The sequence below is a fragment of the Dendrobium catenatum genome, unplaced genomic scaffold, assembly GCF_001605985.2.
Source record: "Dendrobium catenatum unplaced genomic scaffold, ASM160598v2 fragScaff_scaffold_134, whole genome shotgun sequence".
NCBI classification, from domain to species: Eukaryota; Viridiplantae; Streptophyta; class Magnoliopsida; order Asparagales; family Orchidaceae; genus Dendrobium; species Dendrobium catenatum.
In genome coordinates this window covers 438,885-459,346 of record NW_021318596.1, presented here as the reverse complement: position 1 = coordinate 459,346, position 20,462 = coordinate 438,885, and the positions used below count along the sequence as shown (strand labels likewise).

The window sequence follows — 20,462 nt, the reverse complement described above, 5'->3', positions numbered from 1 at the left end:
ATCAGCTCTCATCTAAGAAGCATCACTAGCTACAATTAAGGTGCAAAAAGGTGTAAACGAGTTGAGCTGAATCGAATATTTGACTAAATAAGCTAAATTTGATTAGTTATTATTAAGTTTGGGCTCAACTCATTTGTTGATTTTGATTTTTTTTTGTTTTAAATTAAATTTTTAATATTTTTACAATTGTATTATTAATAAAGAATTAATTTAAAAATATTAAAATACATTGGACAATGTTAATTTTAATTATTTTTTAAATATAATTTTAATTAATTGAGCAACTCAACGAGTTTTTCCTAGCGAGTCAGGTTTAACTCGAGCTCGAGCATAGGTTTGAACTCAGACTCGTGACTCAATAAATTTGATTTATGAGATCGTTAATAAATCAAGTTCGAGCCGCTCACGAGCCTACCCCCTTAGCTGAAACCATGAATCATGGGAAAATGGCTATGCTCTCACTTCAGTTTTGTCTGGCCTGGCTAAACAAGATATTTTCAATCATTGGTAGGCCAGTTTGTCTTGGATTAAATACTTTGAGGAAATTAAAATTGAGAATAATTTGTCATAAATAATCACAAAAGTTTACATGATTCTATTTCAATGAATTTAATAATATTATTATTTAATGCGTCATCCGGTTTGACTCCGGTTCAACCAGTCGAACCGTGAACCTCTCCCTCTTCCGCCGGTTCGTTATCCGGTCCAATTTTTACAACCTTGATTTTTAATACAAAAATGAGCAGAAAGTACTAAAGCCAGTTTTCTATGGTATAAAGAATCTCTACTGATATTACTACAACTGCACAAGAATCAGGAGGGCTCAAGCACCACATTTTCTTCTCTTTTGTTGTCTAACGATAGGGTAGCCACCCATTACATAATGCGAATTTGCAAGCTCTCTTGGAATGGCAGCTCCGGCAGATTTTAAATTATGAAAAAGCTCCTGGAAAAGCTTCTTGTCATCATCATTAATGAATGCAATTGCAGCTCCATCTTCTCCCATGCTAGATGCTCTTCCAACCTGATGAACATACTCCTTCAAAGATGTCGGCATATCGAATATTACGACCTGCCGAACTTTTAATAGATCTATGCCTCGCCCTAAGATCCCTGTGGAGACTACAATGGAGACTTCCCCTGTGAGAAACAGCCTCAAAACCTCTCTTCTCTCACTCATAGCCTTCTCTCCATGAATAGAAAGTGCTTTTAAGCCAGTAGAAGCAGTAATTGCTTCAGATAAAAGATCAGCTCCTAGCCTTGAAGCTACAAAGATAACTACAGGTGGTTTGAAGTGCTGTTTGCTCGTCAAAATCTCAAAAAGCTTTTTCTTCTTAAGCTTGGATTCAATCCAAATGACAATTTGTTTCACAGAACTGGTGGGGATGTTGGGATTTCCGGCCAGCACGTATGTCAAGTTCTTTGTCATAAAGCTTGCCATCTTGTCCACCTCATGAGAGATTGTTGCAGAAACCATCAGTAACTGAGGATGTGAGAGTGCTTTGAAAATCTGCATCACTTGATCTCGGAATCCTCTCTGAAGAATACAGTCTACTTCATCCAGAACAAACATGGAAACTTCATCAAGCTCAATGTTGTGTTTGCTTAAGAGATCAATCAGCCTACCGGGCGTGCCAATGATTAATTCTATGCCGTTTTGTATTCGATGGACCTGCGAAGCCATTGCAACTCCTCCAACCACAAGGGCTGTCTTGAAAGGTAGACCCTTGGCAAGAATTTTGGCTTGATCCTCCAGCTGAATGCAAAGCTCTCTTGTAGGTGCAAGAACCATGGCTAGTGGCCTTCTGTCGCAGGGACGAAGGTGTTGAAGTGGGATGCGAGAACAAAGGGAAATGATGGGAACAAGAAATGATGCTGTTTTGCCGGACCCCGTGTCGGCGGAAATAATTAAATTCCTATTAAGAAGTGCAGCAGGGATGGCTTGCATTTGAATGGGGGTGGGTAACTCATACCCAGCATTCTCGAGATTTTCTTCAAGCTTTTTTGGAAGGTTGCAAGATGAAAAGGAAAAAATGGGACCAGGAACAGATTCTCCCCTGATATGAATTCCAAGTTTTTTCCTTAAAGATTCAATCTGATTGATGTTCAAAGATTCAGTGCGAGATCTGTTATCCCTGACATAAAAGCACTCATCATTTGCAGGTACCTTTACAGTATTGATATTTGAAGTTTGTTTTTTATCATTTGTAATCTCGGATAGAAGAATTTGCTTGCATTCTTTGCTGCATATGTCATTATCAGTCTCATCACATATATACTCTCCATAACGTCCACATTTAACACATCGTGGTTCACCAGGAAGGGCTTCTCTCTGGTCCTTGCATCTTTCCTTGACAGGGCTATCTGCGCAGAGAGACAATTTAATACAATAAGAAAGTTTTAATCAAGAGTATTATTTCAATAATTTTCTAAAATTATAGGAGTGCGAAGAAAAAAGTATGCTACAGATGTAGAGGATGTCCTGCTGAGCAATTTAATCAAAAACACTTAATAATTATTATGCCCTTACGAGATAAAGATGTACTGACTTGGGGAAATTTCAACTGAAGTTTGAGTCAAGGACGGACCATAGTATGCAATTAAAATAGTGTGCGAGAGAAGTAGGGGCTTAGCTAACTTTGAAATAGTTTCTTTCTTAGCAGCTCTTTCTCATTATCACATTTTAATTGTCAAACCTGAGATTATGAGGAAGTAAAGTTCTCCTAAGCAAATCATCAGGAAAATTCTGGACAACATGGAGTTGTCTGATGTTGATAGTATATATTTTGATGGATGGTGGAATTCACCTAAGACCTTTAAGATGACTTTCATCTAGTTTTTAGTCCTATCTTTTTCAAATAATATTTACTAGTCTTTTTCAGGCACAATATTTAGGTTTTACACCCTTCTCCCCCATCTTTACTACCTCTATCTAGCTGTTTTCTGGGCGTCTAGTTACTTGAAAACTAGATCTAGTTACTAAAAGATAGATGTGACCTAATTATTGCTTGCCAGCATCTCATCACCAGAAAATCATATTTCGTTATTTCCAAACATACATTAATAATCATATGCAGGAAAATCATAATTAGAAGCTTTTGGGCAGTAATCAAATCAATGAACAGTGTTGGAGATGCATGGTTGGGTTAATGGGCGGCGATTAGAGCTCATGTTAAGCATTCAAGGATTATGAAGTTTTTTTTGGTATTAAAAATAGTTGATGAAACAAGTACAAAATGCATGCCCCTGGTACATATAGAATTAAAGCATTCAGTTTTAGAAACCACTTATTAAATAAGCAAATATAGAGTGTCAAGTGAGAGTACACTTAAATTTAGTTATAACAAATTTTGAATATTTCAGTTATAGAAGAAGGCAGAACCTCTATAGATGAACTTAGTATTTTTCTACTCCCTTCATGATGGATCATGATGGCGTGGCCTAAAATCAGTCACATACAATTAAAAACAATTGGAAATGAACGGTCGAACATGAACCATAAGATAGTCACAAAGAAAATAGCTGGAAAAATAGATTAAAAAAAATTAACCATAAGAAATAGAACAGAAATGTTAGCGTCATCAATACAGAAAGACATTAGAATAAATGCAGAATCCCAGATCCCTCCAAAATCAGCCACGAATATAGGAACTAGATTCCCTCCAATCATCCACTAATTTTGGAGTAATTTTCTATTCTATCAATCATCCCTTTATAAGTTGCACCCATCAACAATCCTGAAGTAATATATACATGACCTTAAAAAAAGATTCGACCCACTTATATAATAATGTGGCCTCCGAAAATTCGGCCCCGGCCTCCACTCGCTTGCTTTTCTTCGGGGGAGTTTTAACGGATTTAAGTTCCAGGGTAAATTTTGAGAAGGCATATGGGTTTGTAGATAAGACACTACCCAGAGATTTTGCCTTCATTTTGCGATGACTTTATTATATGAGTTCTGGTTTTCTATAGGCGCAAGCACCTATAGTTAATTACCCCTCCCGATAAACGAGAGAGAACTTTCGATTAAGGCTAGTCATCAATCAGATACATAGAGATACATAGTATTTGGCATATAGTAGCAGTATGAGCTTGAGAATTGGAGAGTTTGAAGATGTGATATTTAAAATTAGAAAATTTTCACCATCTTGCACTTAAAGAGGATGGTGGGGGAATGGATGATGGATCTGATCAAGATCCCATGGTTCCGTCGTCCCGAGTTATCATGGTCCCAGGTCTACTTAGTCAGAGGAGATAATCGACTTAACCTGACAGAAGGATCCTTGTCGGCAGTCATGGGTTGCTTCGTCGTTTGAAGATGTGATATTTAAAATTAGAAAATTTTCACCATCTTGCACTTAAAGAGGATGGTGGGGGAATGGATGATGGATCTGATCAAGATCCCATGGTTCCGTCGTCCCGAATTATCATTGTCCCAGGTCTACTTAGTCAGAGGAGATAGTCGACTTAACCTGACAGAAGGATCCATGTCGGCAGTCATGGGTTGCTTCGTCCAAGGGGACCTTGTAGACCTAGGTTGAATGTTTGTCTAAGGAAACAAATTTGAATCCACCTTAGCTAACAGAGGGCTTTGTGCCCTATCGATTATATTGTATTGATTTATATCTCAAGAATTTGATGCCACTAAGAAACGTATTGGCTCTGGTCATAACCGGTACCTAATAATTGTTCGGTTCAGAGGGCCCCGAGTAATAACCATTTATCATGTTGTGCCATTTGACGGCAAAACTGCAGGTCAGAGGACACAAATCACGTCCTTATTGGCAGAAAATTGTTTGAGAATGGATCCTAGAGATATTTTCGATCAGGCATTAGCTTTATATGAGCTTAAATAAATTTTAAATTGACCACCCCGACAAATTATTGCGGAAGGTGGTTGAATTTTACTTTAAGTGGTTTATGGTTAGATTTTGATTTTAAATTATGGTTAGATTTTGATTTTAAATTTTTTTATTTGAGATTTTTGGATTTTTATGGGTATTTGGGTGAAGCTTGAAAATCATTTGAATAATTGGAATTAACTCCTCCGGTTGAGATCTGCATTCAACACGGTCATTATTGGGGTGTATGAGGTCATTCATTAACTAAACCTTGTCGACCCTATCAACTTGCCGATAAGGGATTGGGTTTCATAGGCTTTATACCTTAGTTAATAAATTTTCTTCGTTGAAGGTTTTGAAGCCCTTATATTAACGTATAAAACAGATATTCCGATCGACACTCTGACCGTATATATCTATTTAATAATTCAAGCTGTGTCAACTCTCATATATCCGTATAGAAGGATCGGGCTCGAACTACGTTCATTTATTGACCCGCACAGCTTCCTAAACGTCACGTGTGTACCCATAACACACTTGTCGATGCCCATGCGGGTGCTTTATACATCCCCTTCTGTGTAGCTATGTGTATACATATTACAGTGCATATGTGGGGGCATTTTAGATATTTAACAGGTCTTCTACGACGGCTCATAGAAGTCTGTGTTTGTTATACTGCCTCAATATTTATTCGTATGAGGTATGTTGGATGCACAGCCATTGTTCATCAAGGAACTTGCAAGCCTCAATAATCTTATCCAACTCAATGTCCAAGATTTGGTTGAATTGAGATTCACTCTATAATGATTTGATCTGGTTTTCTCTTCCCAGAAACTCGCATAGAAATCAATAAGCAACTTCCTAGTTATGTCATCATCCCTATTTTCAATTGTTGGTTTTAATAAGGAATCAATCGCTTCGACCATGGATGTCTGCTTTCTTACTGATGTCCTATACTTCGAAATCAGTGGACATCCCTAAGAATTCCTTGCTATTGAGTGTAGGCATGTCATTGCATTTTCCAAGTAACCTTTGTTTGTGAATAGGTCATACTTCTTGTATGTCATTTGCCTTTGGTTGCAAATGGGTTGTAGTCATGCTTGCAATAGTCTGATATATCAGCTCGTGTATACGAAACTTGCATATTTCATCTCTCCTTCGTTCATCACATTCATGTTGGTTATTGCTTGTGAAACAACATATCATGCATGCCAAAGCTTTGGCATGGGTTATCTATCCCTTCATTGATCTTTGTTTAAATAATCTGACCAATTGATCGAAACTTGTATGCTTTGAGAATTCCACCATGAGTCTTTTATTTGGTTGTTAACATTCATTTGCATGTATATCGTCTCTTCTGGTTGCAGGGAATTGGTGCTTCTGTTTTATTGACTGGTATTAAGTAATTGCTGACTATGAGAGAGTTTAGCATCTATCACATATTATTTTCTATTACCTTTGATTGAACTTTTGTATGAGCGAGAGCTCTCCGACATCTACTTGTAAATGCCCTTGTTTGTATGTGACAGGTCTCCTACGACAGTTCATAGGAGATTGATATATTTGCTTAACACAAGACTATTGTTGACTGTAGGAGTGTCGCAGTATTCATTGCCTGTTGATTTACCTTTGCAAGCAAGTTGTGTTATTCATTGAGAGCATCATATGATATTTGATTGTTTGTTGTTCAAATGAAGTTTCATTATTGCTCCTTCATCTTAGTTGTGTTCAAATTCGAGTTAAGTTCATATTAATTGCATTTCCACGTGATTCTTGCTTCCATGTTGATCGTGCTTGGATACCTTCCTCCACGAGTCCTTTGTGGTTCAAGTCCTTGCTTGAATTCAAATGTTTAAGTTCCACTCGAAGTTGTTCAACTCAAATTCAATGTGCAAGTCCAAATTTGCAAGTTTGATTGAGTTCAAGTTCTTGTAGTCTTGTTGAGTTCAAGTTGTACAAATCAAGTTCAATAAAAGTCCTTTATAATTGTCCAAGTCTCCTATAAGTGTTCATTCAAGCTTAACTTCAATGTTTGCAAGTTTGACTGATGTTTAATTTGAGTGAAAGTCCTTTGCTTTTGCTCAAATGAGAGTTCAAGTCCAGAATTCCCTATTATTCGTTGTCACTTGTTTGGATTCAAATTCATTTAAGTTTGAATTCATTTAGATCCATTTAGTTCAAGTCCGAGCTCATAAGTCCCCTGTTTCAATCCCAAGTTGTGTCCTTGATTCACCAAAAATTTCGGCAGCCTCCTAATGTCTTCCCCTTTTACGGGAAAACTACAGAATTCTAGGCCTTCCCACCATGCTAATAAAAGCGTGTATGGTAGGTGTCCTTAGACACCGCGGCCATGTCTTCATTCCCACCACGATAATAAAAGCGTGTATGGGATCGGCGAGGTTAATTGTTTAAAAGCACTGTCATTTTCCCGCGTACGGGTACTTATAAGTAACCCTACTTCGTCGTGGACGTTGTACCGGATTCCGATCCCACAACACTAATAAAAGCGTGTATAGTCGGTTTTCTGGTACGCTGCGACCGTCGAAATGGGATTTGGGTGATTACCCGCTTCGTTAATAGCACCGCGACGCACTTCCTCCGACAATGCTAACAAAAGCGTATATATATGATTATTTTGTCACACTGCAAGCACCAAAGGGGGCTGATGCAAGAAAAAAATCAGAAAGACTCCCACTTTGCCTACATCAGGGGATCTCAGAGTTTTGAGTTTAGGGGGATTATACCTTCAATGTGGTGGTGGCGATGGGGTGGCACACAAATTGAGACACAATGTTTCCTTCATTCCCTCTTTTTTCTCTCTATTTTTCTCTCCTTTTTTTTAACTTTTTTTTTTTAACTCTTGTTTTTTTAAAGATATGCACACATATATACAAATACATATAATAATGATTGAGATGTTACCTCTACTGACATTGAGATGACCTTTGCAGACAGCTGAAGAGACGAACCTGGTTGGTTAAGAATGTAGGCCGGAAGTGGGTTCTCGAATAGCTTGTGTGAAGTAGAGGTGGTGGAAAGTTGTAGATGGGCGGAACTTCCATGTCGAGGAGATCGGGAGCTTTCTTTCGTCAAAATACCTGATTTTAGTAGTCCATCTGGCCCACTTTTTTATCAACAGACCGAGATTTGATCAAGGCAAATCAGTCGCAGGATTCAAGGTAGAGACGATCGTGAAGTTCAGCGAGAAATCCGGGATTCAGGCATAAGGCTTCGACGCAGACAAGGTATGCATTTAATTGCATTAAATTTGATTCCAAATGTCATTTAGACTTCTGATTTTTATCAAGTTCATAATAATATTTAATTAATTAAAATATTATTATGAATGTTATTACTAATTAAAATGATAGCAGTGTGATGATTTCTCTGAAAAAGAGACTCGATCGACGTAATTTCTTAATTTGTGTGCATTTTCTCGAAGTTTGTGTGTATTTTACCTCGAAATGCTTGTCGATCTCGCCAAACAATCGTAATTGAACAAATTAATAGTGGATTTAGAGTATTGTCAATATTCCGATCACAACGACATAGTTTGTTTCTCAATCGGGAGTCGTTTGAGTAATGTCGAGGCTAATTTTTCTCGACATGTGTGTAGTTGCTTTGGAACCGCCTCGAATTGCGTGTGTAACCTTAATTGAATAAATTAACAGTGTATTTAGAATATTGACAGCGTTCCAGATGCAACAGTGAAGTATGTTTGTCAATCTGACATTGTTTGGGTAGCCCCGAGCGACCTTTTCCTTAAAATTTGTGTTTTGCCTCGGGATTTGTGCCACACCTCGGCCGATCCCAATCAATTAAATAAGATAAATATTTTAAGTGTTGACGATGTTCCAGACGCAACGATGAAGTCTGTTCGTCAATCGAACGTCATTTGGATAGCATCGAGCGGCCTTTTCCTTAAAATGTGTGTTTTGCCTTGGGATGCGTGCCGACCTCCTTGCATGCTTTGATTTGAATGAATTGGCTGTCATCCTTGGGTATTTAGGATGCTCTGAACGCAATGACTTAGTCCGTTTCACAATCGAACTTTGTTTAGGCAATGCCCATGCCTATTCTTTTTGATATGCGTGTTTCATCTCAAAATTCGTGCAACACATCCGGATGCTTCAAATTGAATAAACAAAATGTATTTTTTAGAGGTTGACAACGTTTCTGATGCAACGACGAAGCCTGTTCTTTGATCCGATATCGTTTAATCAACATCGCGCTTTAATTTGGATGTCGGTCGTCCTTTTTGATCGATCTCATCTGATTCGACTGCGAGGGGCCTCGACCTAGCAGAGTTCGATGTTCTGATCACGATGCTGTTGTCCGTTTGTCCTTCGGAGATCGTTTGACCCTTCAAGTGATGTATTTCGTAAAAGCACGCATCGCTAAATTTGCTGGTTTAGCCCACCTGTTTGTAGTTTTATCATATAGGGCTCAACAAATAAATGCAAAGCAAATGAGTTTTCGGGTTGACCCAGCAACCCGTCGGGTCAACCCGAACCCGACCCGTTTTTCAAACGGGTCGAATCCGGGAACCCGGACTCGACTCAAAATGGGTCGGGTTTTAGTGTCGTGTCAAATATTGATACCCCTACCATTCAGTGAATGATACAAAAAAGATCCAACCATATAAAATGAAATTTGATCACCCTCCTAGCCTCATACTTAATGGGAAAATGTATTATTTGGTCACCAAAAAATACTAATAGCAACTCTAGCAATAACATTTGTGAGTGGAGAAACTCATGTAATCAACCTCATTTGCTTACTTCACAAGCTTTCAATTTAAGGAGGAGCCTGCTGACCGTGATAGAAGAAATGATTGATTATTTGTTGCAAATCATACACAAAATGTCTAATCTAATCGAGTCCAATATTGATCAATAATCCCTCTGATGGGTGCAACTTATAAAGGGCTTTACAAATTCAACTTCACAAGCACAATGCCAACAGATGAAATCTGGAAAGTTCACATTGAAGTAGTTTTCAAAATTCCCCTAGAATCTCTAAGAATGGTTAATGCAGTATGGTTAGGGTTAATATTTTCTAATGATATATAATGATGTAATATAGATAAATTAAATAAAGGGAATAATGTTTCGCCAATCACAGATCACTAAGTAAGCTAAAAACTTATATTTTAAATAAAATAGTAAACACAAGAGCTAAAACCCCACAAATAATGTAATAATAATAAAAAATTCAAAAAACATAATGAGGAATTTGAACCACAAAAAATTAGTGAACAATTATAATTTAATCGCAATTGTGTCAAAACACTTCCTTAATTGTGTCAAAACTCTTCCATATTTCTTTGAAAACGCTCGGGAGAAGATCTTTGAAGAAGATCATATTCTTTGCCGACACTTGGAAAGTGTGAAAGGATGACGGTACTCTGCCGACACTTGGAGAGTGTGAAATGACGACGGTACTCTACCGACACTTGGAGAGTGTGAAAGGATGATGGTACTCTACCGACACTTGGAGAGTGTGAAAGCGACGGTACTCTGCCGACACTTTGAGGGTGTGAATGGACGACGGTACTCTGCCACACCGGAAATTGGTGGAAGAGAGGGTAATTGTAAAGGCTTCTCCGCTTTGCTGTGAGAGCAAAAAGAGAGACACTTTGATAATAGTGCAATACTTGAAGAGAGAGTCTTCAGGGAGTGGATGTAGGTCTAGTTGAACTGAACCATTATAAATTTCTATGTTCCTATTTTTTGTATTTTTATTTTTCTGCGTGTTTAAATTTTTGAGGTTGAAAAATTTTAAATTGATAAAACTTTTAATTGTGCAAAAATCAGAAATCGGTTTCTATATCCAAGAGATTTTTTAAAATAACCAATTCACCCCCTCTCTTGGTTAGACTTGGGACAATTGAATTAGATTTAACAACTTGTACAGACTTTTCCACCTCAAAGTCACTCCAATGATGGCCGTGTTGAATGCTTATCTCAACCGGAGGGGTCAATTCTAAATATTTCAAAATGCCTCCAAACGCCCACAAAAATCCAAAATCCAAAATCCCAATCATTCAACTCTAATATTTAAAATTGAAACAAATCTATCAAAAACTTAAAGTAAAATCCATCCACCCTCCACAACAGTTTGCCGGGGTGAACAAGTTAAAATTTACTTCAGCTCACATAGAGCTAAGACCTAGTCGAAAATATCACTAGGATCCATTCTCAGATAACCTCCTGCCAGTAAGGACGTGATACATGTCTTATGATAGGTGATTTTGCAGCCAAATGGCACCGCAGGATAAACGGTTATGACCCGGAGCCCTCTGAACCGAGTGGTTTTGCAGCCAAATGACACCACGAAATAGTGGTTATGATCAGAGGCAATACGTTCCTTAGTGACATCAAATCATTGAGATATTAATCAATATGATATAATCGAAATGGCACAAAGCCCTCTGTTAGCTAATGTAGATTTAAATTTATCTCCTTAGACAAACACTCCCCCCAGGTCTACAAGGTACCCTTGGACGAAGCAACCCATGGCTGCCGACAAGGATCCTTCTGTCAAGGACCACGATGGCCCGGGATAATGGAACCATGGGATCTTAATCGGGTCCATCATCCATTTCCCCATCATCTGCTTTAAGTGCAAGATGGTGAAAATTTTCTAATTTTAAATATTAGATCTCCAAACTCTCCAATTCTCTAACCCATGCTGCTACTATACACTTGATACTACATATCTATGGATATAACATATATGATTGACGACTAGCCTTAATCGAAAGTTCTCTCTCGTTATCGGGAGGGGTAATTAATTATAGGGGCTTGCGCCTATAGGAAACCAGAACTCGGATCATAAAGTCCTCACAAAATGAGGGCGAAATCTCATGATAGTGTCTTATCTATCAAGGCTCGGGCAGGTGAAGGCGTGGGTAGCCGAGGCAGGTGCAGGCAGCCTCGGGCAGCTGCGAGAGTAGCCGAGGCAGGTGCAGGCAGCCTCGGGCAGCTCATTCTAAACGGGTTTCCGGTTGACCCGACAACCCGTCGGGTCAACCCGAACCCGACCCGTTTTTCAAACGGGTCGGGTCCAACCCGAAATTTTCGGGTCAAGTTTTCATGTCGTGTCAAATATTGACACTCCTACCCACAACACAAGAGCTAAAACCCCACCAATAATGTAATAATCAAATATATTCAAAAAACATAATGAGGAATTTGAACCACAAAAAATTAGTGAGCAATTATAATTTAATCGCAATGATTAGATTCCTAGTATGTCAAATTGGAACAAAATCATGATCATCAACAAGTCAATAATAAAAAATGTCGAAGAAATTAGAGAAAGAAAAAAGTTAACAAAGTAAGAAATTCAAGCCACATGTTGATACAACGAGATGACTTCTCTCGAAATTATACAGTCACACTTGTACCATACTCGAAGGAATCATACCTTCAACTTGTACATAGAAGAATGAAAATTAAAACATTAATATTTATTCAAGCACAGATCATCATTTACATGCATTAAAATATCAATGTATAAACTCATCATCCCTAATAAATAAGAATTGAATCTTATAAAAAATTAGGATTTTAAACAAACGTGTAAAGGTACTCCCAATGAAAAGAACATATACTCGCAAGTTAAACCAAATTTGAACCCAAGAAACAAAAAAATGACAAAGTGCGACAATATTGTAGTAATGGAACTAATAAACTAGTGGATGTTATAGCAACTGATGTAAGAAACAACAATACTAGAAAAGATAAGCAAAATAGGACCTAGTGGGACTAGCAACAATCATGTAAGCTGCATCACGACATGTGTTTGCCGATGCACAACAGGTATATTAAACTATGTCTAACTTCTCAAGTATATTCTTCACTGATTAGCACTCAAAAATCTTTTAGAGATCCTCTATACCTCTCCTACTAACTTACTTTCCTCCTGTTAGATGGGTCAAGATTTAGTTTGACGGAAGAAGCTACTGAACTCATTCTATGGATTTAAAGTGTGGTCATCTTATCGGTGCTATTGCGATTTCATATAGAATGGATTCGGTACACTTGGCTGAGCTTCAGGAAACATGGAAGGGCATGAGGTTAGCTTTTTCATTTCTTTTTTATCATTACTCAAGTTTGGTCAGGACTCCACATTAATGATACGTATTACTTAAATGGGATGCTTTTAGACATCTAGAAGTAAGAAACTTGTTACTTTGATCTCACCAACAAGATGCATTTCACACATCTAGTATCTTTCAGCAGGGTAATAGGATAAACGATTACCTGCTTACTATGAGGGTCAAACCAGGTCAGCCTTTTTACATTAATCCAAACTTTTAACCAGTTTATATCTTTAATTAGCTACTTGCACTAAGATGACTCTGTTTTTTTTTTTTTTTCCCTCAAAATAACTTTTCCCAAAAACTAAGTGAGTGGCAATGAAGTTGTGCCTCCTATAACAATCAATATGGTTGAGAACTAGTCAAAAGATCTAGAAGTCTACACGTGGATTTGGCTGTTAGCAGAGAAGCATAACAATATCAACATACTTGGAGGAAACCATTAAGAGTAGCTGAACAATGAAATTATTAATCTGATATGAATTAAAAAATATAAACTGCAGTACCTGTATTTTCTTCATTTGTGTCAACAGTAGCAAGAGATTCAAGCATCAACTTGTTCTTCTCAGCATTCATTTCTTCAGTGAAAAAAGGAAAATTCTGAGTTGATCCACAAATAGTTGAGGGCTGGTAATGACATGGGAACAAATGTTCTTGAAGATCAATAGTAGCAATCAGCATCAATTTCCATTCAAGTTAAAAAAACAAAAAATTCTTACTGCATAAATTGATGCATCTGAATCTCAACAGCTGAGGTCCTCTTTACATTTAAACTTTGTACTCTTTCCAATCAGCAACCTACAAAAGCCTTTTTTTCTATTAAAATACAGAAGAATAGCTTAAAAATAATGGAGAAGAGGAAAGCATGTAAAGTACAAGAAGGTGAGTGTCCCTGTCACCACAAGGTTTACGTTAGTTTCCCTGTCACCACAAGGTTTACGTTTGTCACTTTTGGATTTAGTTAAAATATTTTGCAGGTATTAGTTACAAAATATCACTTCATTTATTGATAGTTTAAAAAAAATTATGTAAATGCCATCTAAATTTTTCTCTGTATATGTGGATATAATTAAAATATCAGATTTATTGAAATAAAGAACAAAATATATAATAGCAGATCACAATAGAACTAAATGCGTAATAATTGATAAATAAAAAATAAAATTTAAGCGAATAGATTTTTAATTAGGATAGATTATTCTAATCAATTTTGAAGGATGGCATCCTCGAGAAATTCCCGCTTAATTAATAGAGATGTGCTAAGAGTATGAACTAAGATGAGTAAAGAGTTGTTCCTCATAAAGACCTTCTTGATCAAACTAAAAAATCTTTGGGTTTGAGGGTTTTCATTGGGGGGGGGAGGAATACCCTATTGATAGGCTTGCTTCATTTATTAATAGTCACAAAAGGGCTCTTAATAAAATTTAAACTTAAATTAATAAAAAAACACAATCAAGTCACTTTTCAGTTTGACTTAACTAAATTAAATATGATTTATGTCATTCAAATTTGTGAGGCAATTTTGTTAAAAGCAAACTTTAACAACGAAGTAAAATAATGCGTTGGCCATGTACATAACTCGTATTTGAAGCCAAGCTTGCAGCAAAATGCACATTGCATTGCATCGTCACGTCACATTGAAGCATAATGCGCTCGAGTCCTACTCAAAAGCAAAATCTTGGTTCAATTTTTGTAATTAGGTTTAGCATATGCCTTAATAATTAGGCAAAAACGTGCTTCTCTTTGACATTTTTCATAATCATTAAGTCGTTGTTCATTATTTTCCATTCTCTTCCATTGGAATTAGTTGCTTCTCAGTGACTCTTGTCTTTATAGTCACTCACCTACTATTTCTTATACACTTCTCGCTAGTTCTTATTAATGATGCTACTAGCTTCTCTCTTACAAGCTTCTTCTTGCAATGCTTCTTGATATCTCATCTTCACTTTCTCAAGTATGTTATCTCAACCCCTTGGTCTCTAAATAGTTACGCAATCTCATAAGTATATTGTTGATTTTAAGTTTTTATATCTTTTATTCTTTTTTTTTTTAATTCGAATAACTGGAAACTATTACTATGGAATGTATCATTATATTTGCTAAAAAGTATTATCAGATGTAGTTTCAATTTATCTAATTAACTACTGTCTCAAATGAACAATCAAGTTAGTAAAAAAGTTGTTTTATTTTACACTTTACACATTAAAGAGAAAATGAACCTTAAATCACATTGCACTTAGCAATTTGAAAATATTGATGTGAATGCATATTACAAATCAAGAATATTTCAATGGGTTTAATGGAGCATTTAGCAGTTGAAGGTAATTCTGCTTATAGTTTACATTTTATTGGCTTTCTCTAACATGATTGAATGTTATTATCAAGCAAAAAAGATCATTGATTCTAATGAAACTGAATGAACTACCAATTATGTCTTCTTCTTGAGTGCAACCGCCCTATCCTGAAAATCTGATAACTAGCCTTTGATTGCAAAGCCTTCTATGGAGGGTCCACTAATAACACGTTAGACAAAACTAGCAACATGTAGCACGGTTTAAAGGTTTTTAAATGCACATTCCTTCTATGAGACTAAAAAGATGTCAGATGAGTGGAAAAGAGTGTATTGATTCTTATTTTCTAAGAATAAAGGTGATGCACATAAGTGTATGAATTATAGAAGAGTTAAGTTAATGTGTCATACTTTAAAACTATGGGAGAAAGTTATGAAGCATAAGTTACAATGTGATACTAATGTTTCTCAAAATTAATTTGGATTCTTGCCGAGTAGGTACACTATAAGCTATACATTTATTGAGAGGTTTGATGAAAGAATATAGAGAGAATAAGGAGGATCTACATATGATATTTATTGATTTAGAGAAAACTTATGATAAAGTCCCAAGAAAAGTATTCTGGATAGTTCTAGAAAAGAAGGGGATTAATAATGCTAAAATTCAAATCATTAAGGATATGCATCCAGGAGCTATTACTTGTGTTCAAGCACAAGGTGGTTTGACCAAGTATTTTCCTATTTCAGTTGGATTACATCAAGAATTAGATTTAAGCTCATATCTTTTTGTTTTATTCATGGATGTTCTTACAAAGAATTTGCAAGAGGATGTACCTTGGTGTACGCTTTTTGTTTATGATATTCTTCTTGTTGATAAGACTAGAGAGGGAGATGAAGGTAAACTTGAAGTATGGACGTCAACCTTAGAGTCTAAAGGTTTTCGTTTGAGTAGATCTAAAATTGAATACATGAAAAGTAATTTTAGGAGTAATAGATCTAGTGGGGGGATTGTGACTTTGGGCGATCAAGTCATTAATAAGAATACATATTTAGATATCTCGGGTCTCTTGTTCAAAGTAATGGTGAAATAGATGAAAATATTATTGGTAGAATTTAAGTTGGATGGTTGAAGTGTAGCAATGCATCAAACATGTTGCGTGATAGAAAAGTAACTCTCAAACTCAAGGGATATTTTTATAAGATGGTCGTGAGACCTGCAATGCTTTATAGGGCAGAATATTGACCATTAAAAGAGAAGCATAAATTAAGCTAAGTGTTGTAGACATAAGGATGATCAGATGGATGATTGGATTCACTCTTATAGGCAGAATGCGAAACGAGTTTATATGCGAAAAGGTTGGAGTAGCTCCACTGGCAGATAAGATTAGAGAGAGTCGCCTTAGATGGTTTGGTCGCATTAAACGTTGTCCTTCTGATGACCCAGTTAGAAGAGTAGATGTATTAGATTTGGGCTATGTTAAGAAAGGTAAAGGTAGACCTAAAAAGACTTATAATGAGAGTGTTCTTTTGGCGATACTTTAAGGATGAGCTATTGCACTTCATGGATCCTAAGCATATTTACAAGGTGAAACTTAACTTTATATAAATTGTTACAACATGTGTTATGGACAAGGGAGAATGATATGCAAAGAAGGGAGTTTATTAGGGCAATAACAATCTATACTTGAAGCTGAGTAGCTCAAAACAAATTAAATCCCTTTTAGTGATCATATTGCTCATAATCTAAACAGGTTTTGCCATTAACTTCATCAATCTACTATGATATTTCCCTTACCATCATTCTTACACATGCCGCCACCCATTGAAACTAACTAGCATGAAAATGCTAAATTATTCTTTTTTATAAGAAAACATAAATGCTAAAAGAATTTGAAAATCAAATTAAATTATCTTTGTATAAGGGACAAAAAAACTATTGGGTCATTTTAAAATAAATCTAAATGTATTTGGTTAAATTATTATATTCAAAAGCTATTTGATTCATAGTATCACAAATATGACTATATATATTTTTGAGGAAATTTTTCAAACACAAAAAACAACTACTTCACCAGAATAACTTTGGTGGCAAGTACCATAATTATGGAAATGGCTGGACGAATAAAATCTACCATAACTAGGATACCACCTTACAATAAATGAACAACATTGATAATGAGTCCAATATTTGAATTTTTGGCATAGAAATGAAGAACCAATAATAAAAATTTGTTTGTGGAAACACCGTTTTTTCATAAATATTTTTATTTAAATTAGAAATTCATTCATCTTTGTAGTAATAATGACAACTTTACTTTGTAAAATAAAGCTTGGCATAATATCATCAAATAAAATCTAAAAATGATTATAATATTGACTGGAAAGAATAGAGGATATTATTTTTAAGTTATAAGTAAATCATACTCAAACTCTAAGTCAAATAATAATTGGATCTCAAGGCATCAACTTGTATGCACTAAAACCCTTAAGTTTAAATCAACATTCCTTTAGATCATTAACATCAATTAGCTTGTAATAGAAATGTGTGAATATGCTAATCAATGGTACTAATAAACGAGAAATGGAATTTTTAGGATAAGGCAACTGCATGTTTAGGTTTGTAATACATGTTTTTTTTCATTTATTAATACATGTTAAATTAAACTTCTATCTTAACAAGAACTATCCAGTAGCAAAAATTAATAAAACTAAAAAGGTAATCAATCACCTATAACAACATAACCAAACTGAACTCAATGTACAATTAGGTATAATATCAATTAAGCTAAGATTGCAAAGCTAAAATCTTTATCAACAAGGAATCTTGATTTCAAATTAAGGCAATTACAAAGAGCTCTCAAATCTCAATTCAAAACAAGAAAAAAAAAAAAGAATTTACTAGCCTTATTCATAGGATTTACGCAGGATTTGAGCAAGATTTTCATAGGATTTACGCAGGATTTGAGCAGGATTTAGCAAAAATCCTGCCAAACAGGATTTTGACTCGGCATAAATCTCACGGCGGAATAAATCCGATGTAACCACCTTTTTGCAGTAAATCTCACGCAGGATTTACTAAATTCGGGAGTTCGGCGGATTTATAGGATTTGACCGAAGAAGCGAGCGAATAGGAGAAAATGGCTACATTCGCAACGAGATTTAACACTTATGGGCTGTTTGGTAGCACCCAGGATTTGATTTAAGTAGGATTTCATAAATCTTCTAAATTCGGATTTCTGGAATCATGAGGGGCCTAAATCCTGAAAATTGTTTGGTAACTTTCATGATAAATCCTATTAAATCCTATGTGAATGTTTGACTACATAGCGGATTTAACGAGCGGACTCTTCCACTAGAGCCAATGGATTTCATAAATCCGGCAAAAAATTGGATTTCAGAAATCCGGGATTTAACACAAAGAGGCGGAATTTTCCGTCTAAGGCGGCTTTCCTTTGCCGTGAGATTTGGTTTTGCATTTTAGGCTGTTTCGCTAAATTTCGCTCAAATCTGGCCTAAATCCTGCTACCAAATAGCCCCTTAAGATTTAACAATATTTATCACTTAACTTGTCAAATAATTTTTAAGATTTAAGAGTTCCAGGATTTATTAAATTTGGATTTACATGATTTACTAAATTATAAATAGTTAAATCCTGCCGGTTCCTAAACAGGCCCTAAATACATAACAAAATTAAGCTCTAAGAATACCCATCATATAATCATTTATTAATAGTTATCACTTCCATCATAATCAAACATAATTAATGAAAACTACTTTGAAATTTTAGTGCATACCTTAGCCCTAAGCATAATCGGAAGATGGCAACGACGATGTCAATGAAGAAAGCAAGGAGGCTTCCTCACGCTAAGGTCTGAAATTATCCTTCCTAGCTACTTGGCCGCTCGCTTGATTCCAAACAACTCGCAAACTAATGCCAACGAAATAAACCCAAAGGAATTCAGCACATACCTAGCAAAACCCTAATTCTTCCACAATTCAATTTGGCATTCACTTCTTCCAAAATCAGAGCATGCGAACCTCCACTTTTCCCTGCTCTTACGCAAAGGGCTTCTTCGGCCTTGGCTTACTAATTATTTCTTCAGTTCTTTTCTTCTTTACCTCTGTTAATGTTATATTTCTTTCTCTGCATATTCAGCTTTCACTGCCCTCGCCTTCCGCCTCTGATTTACATCCGTCTTCAACCTCCCTCGTTTGAGAAAACCGCGGAAGAAGAATAGAAAAATGGAGGAACTAGGCGTCGGCGATAACGATATGCAGACGAAAACGGACGCAATAATCAATGAACTAGCTTATAAATATAACAGGGTGTTAAAAATCGATCAAAATGAAAATTTAAATCAATCAATTATTTAATTTCATTTAAATTTAAATTTCATAAAATAGAAATGAATATTATATATATTTATAAATTTTATATAAATTATAATTTTTTTCTATTATGTAATAGCCATGTAATTAATTCGGATGGAATTATGCCTTCTTTTTTGTGTAGGATGAAATTTGTATATGCTTTAATAATTCCAAGTTACATCATTTTATCAAAAAATATTTTAAATTAATTTGATTTCAACTGTATTTTTATTTAAATTTTATATTTGTCCATAATCAAATCAAATTAAATATTACATATTAGAGCTTTGCTATTATTATTTTCGTGATGTTCATTCCTTTTTGTTTGATGGACAGATCTTGATAGCACTGTGATATTGGGGAGCAGTGCTGAGGTCTGAGGTTATAAGAAGATTATAGAAAAAGAGAAATCTTTGAGAGCGTAGCTGATACAACCCAATCAAATATGACTTACAAACATAACATATCATATATTGTTGAATTGTGACAGATCGAGCTCAAGATCAAAATTCTGGGAACTTTTCAATTTTTTTAATTAAGCTAGACCACAAAGCTTTTAATTAACTTCCAGTAAGCAAAATAAAATACTCATTCATAATCTCTATTCTTTTCAGTGATCATAAAAAATGTATAAACAACAATTATACAATATAGCATATGACTATAGACAAAAACATGGCAATTAAACAACTAGTCATGACTATAACAAAATTCAAAAAATACCTTTACAAACTCAGATAGATCAGATCATGAATCATCAGTAACTCAACTAGCTATTTATCTTTCCCCTAAATTGAAATGGAGTGCAGAGAAAGTGTGAGCCAACATAGCTCAATGGGTCACACCCATCGAT

At 35.6% G+C, this 20,462-nt stretch overlaps 1 protein-coding gene across 3 annotated transcripts; it reads right to left on the bottom strand.

Annotated features, from left to right (window-relative positions):
- Positions 1-750: 750 nt before the first annotated feature.
- On the bottom strand, positions 751-19,509 carry LOC110095286 (DEAD-box ATP-dependent RNA helicase 41). 3 transcript variants are annotated; one of them, XM_020820755.2, is made up of 4 exons: positions 19,208-19,509; positions 13,668-13,746; positions 13,455-13,601; positions 751-2,364 (listed from the first exon to the last, which is right to left on the bottom strand). In XM_020820755.2, the coding sequence occupies exons 3-4, from the start codon at positions 13,522-13,524 to the stop codon at positions 824-826; spliced, it is 1,611 nt and encodes a 536-aa protein (XP_020676414.1). In that variant the 5' UTR covers positions 13,525-13,601; positions 13,668-13,746; positions 19,208-19,509; the 3' UTR covers positions 751-823. The 3 variants fall into 3 exon arrangements, with proteins under 3 accessions (XP_020676414.1, XP_020676412.1, XP_020676411.1); XM_020820753.2 differs by having other exon boundaries at positions 13,455-13,575; XM_020820752.2 differs by lacking the exon at positions 19,208-19,509 and adding an exon at positions 19,033-19,183 and having other exon boundaries at positions 13,455-13,575.
- Between the last annotated feature and the right edge of the window lie 953 nt (positions 19,510-20,462).

Excerpts from the sequence above, each read along its gene's own strand:
- LOC110095286 (XM_020820755.2), bottom strand. The coding sequence starts at position 13,524 with ATGAATGCTGAGAAGAACAAGTTGATGCTTGAATCTCTTGCTACTGTT. Across the intron at positions 2,365-13,454 it reads CACAAATGAAGAAAATACAG|ATAGCCCTGTCAAGGAAAGA; the intron begins GTACTGCAGTTT and ends CTCTCTGCGCAG.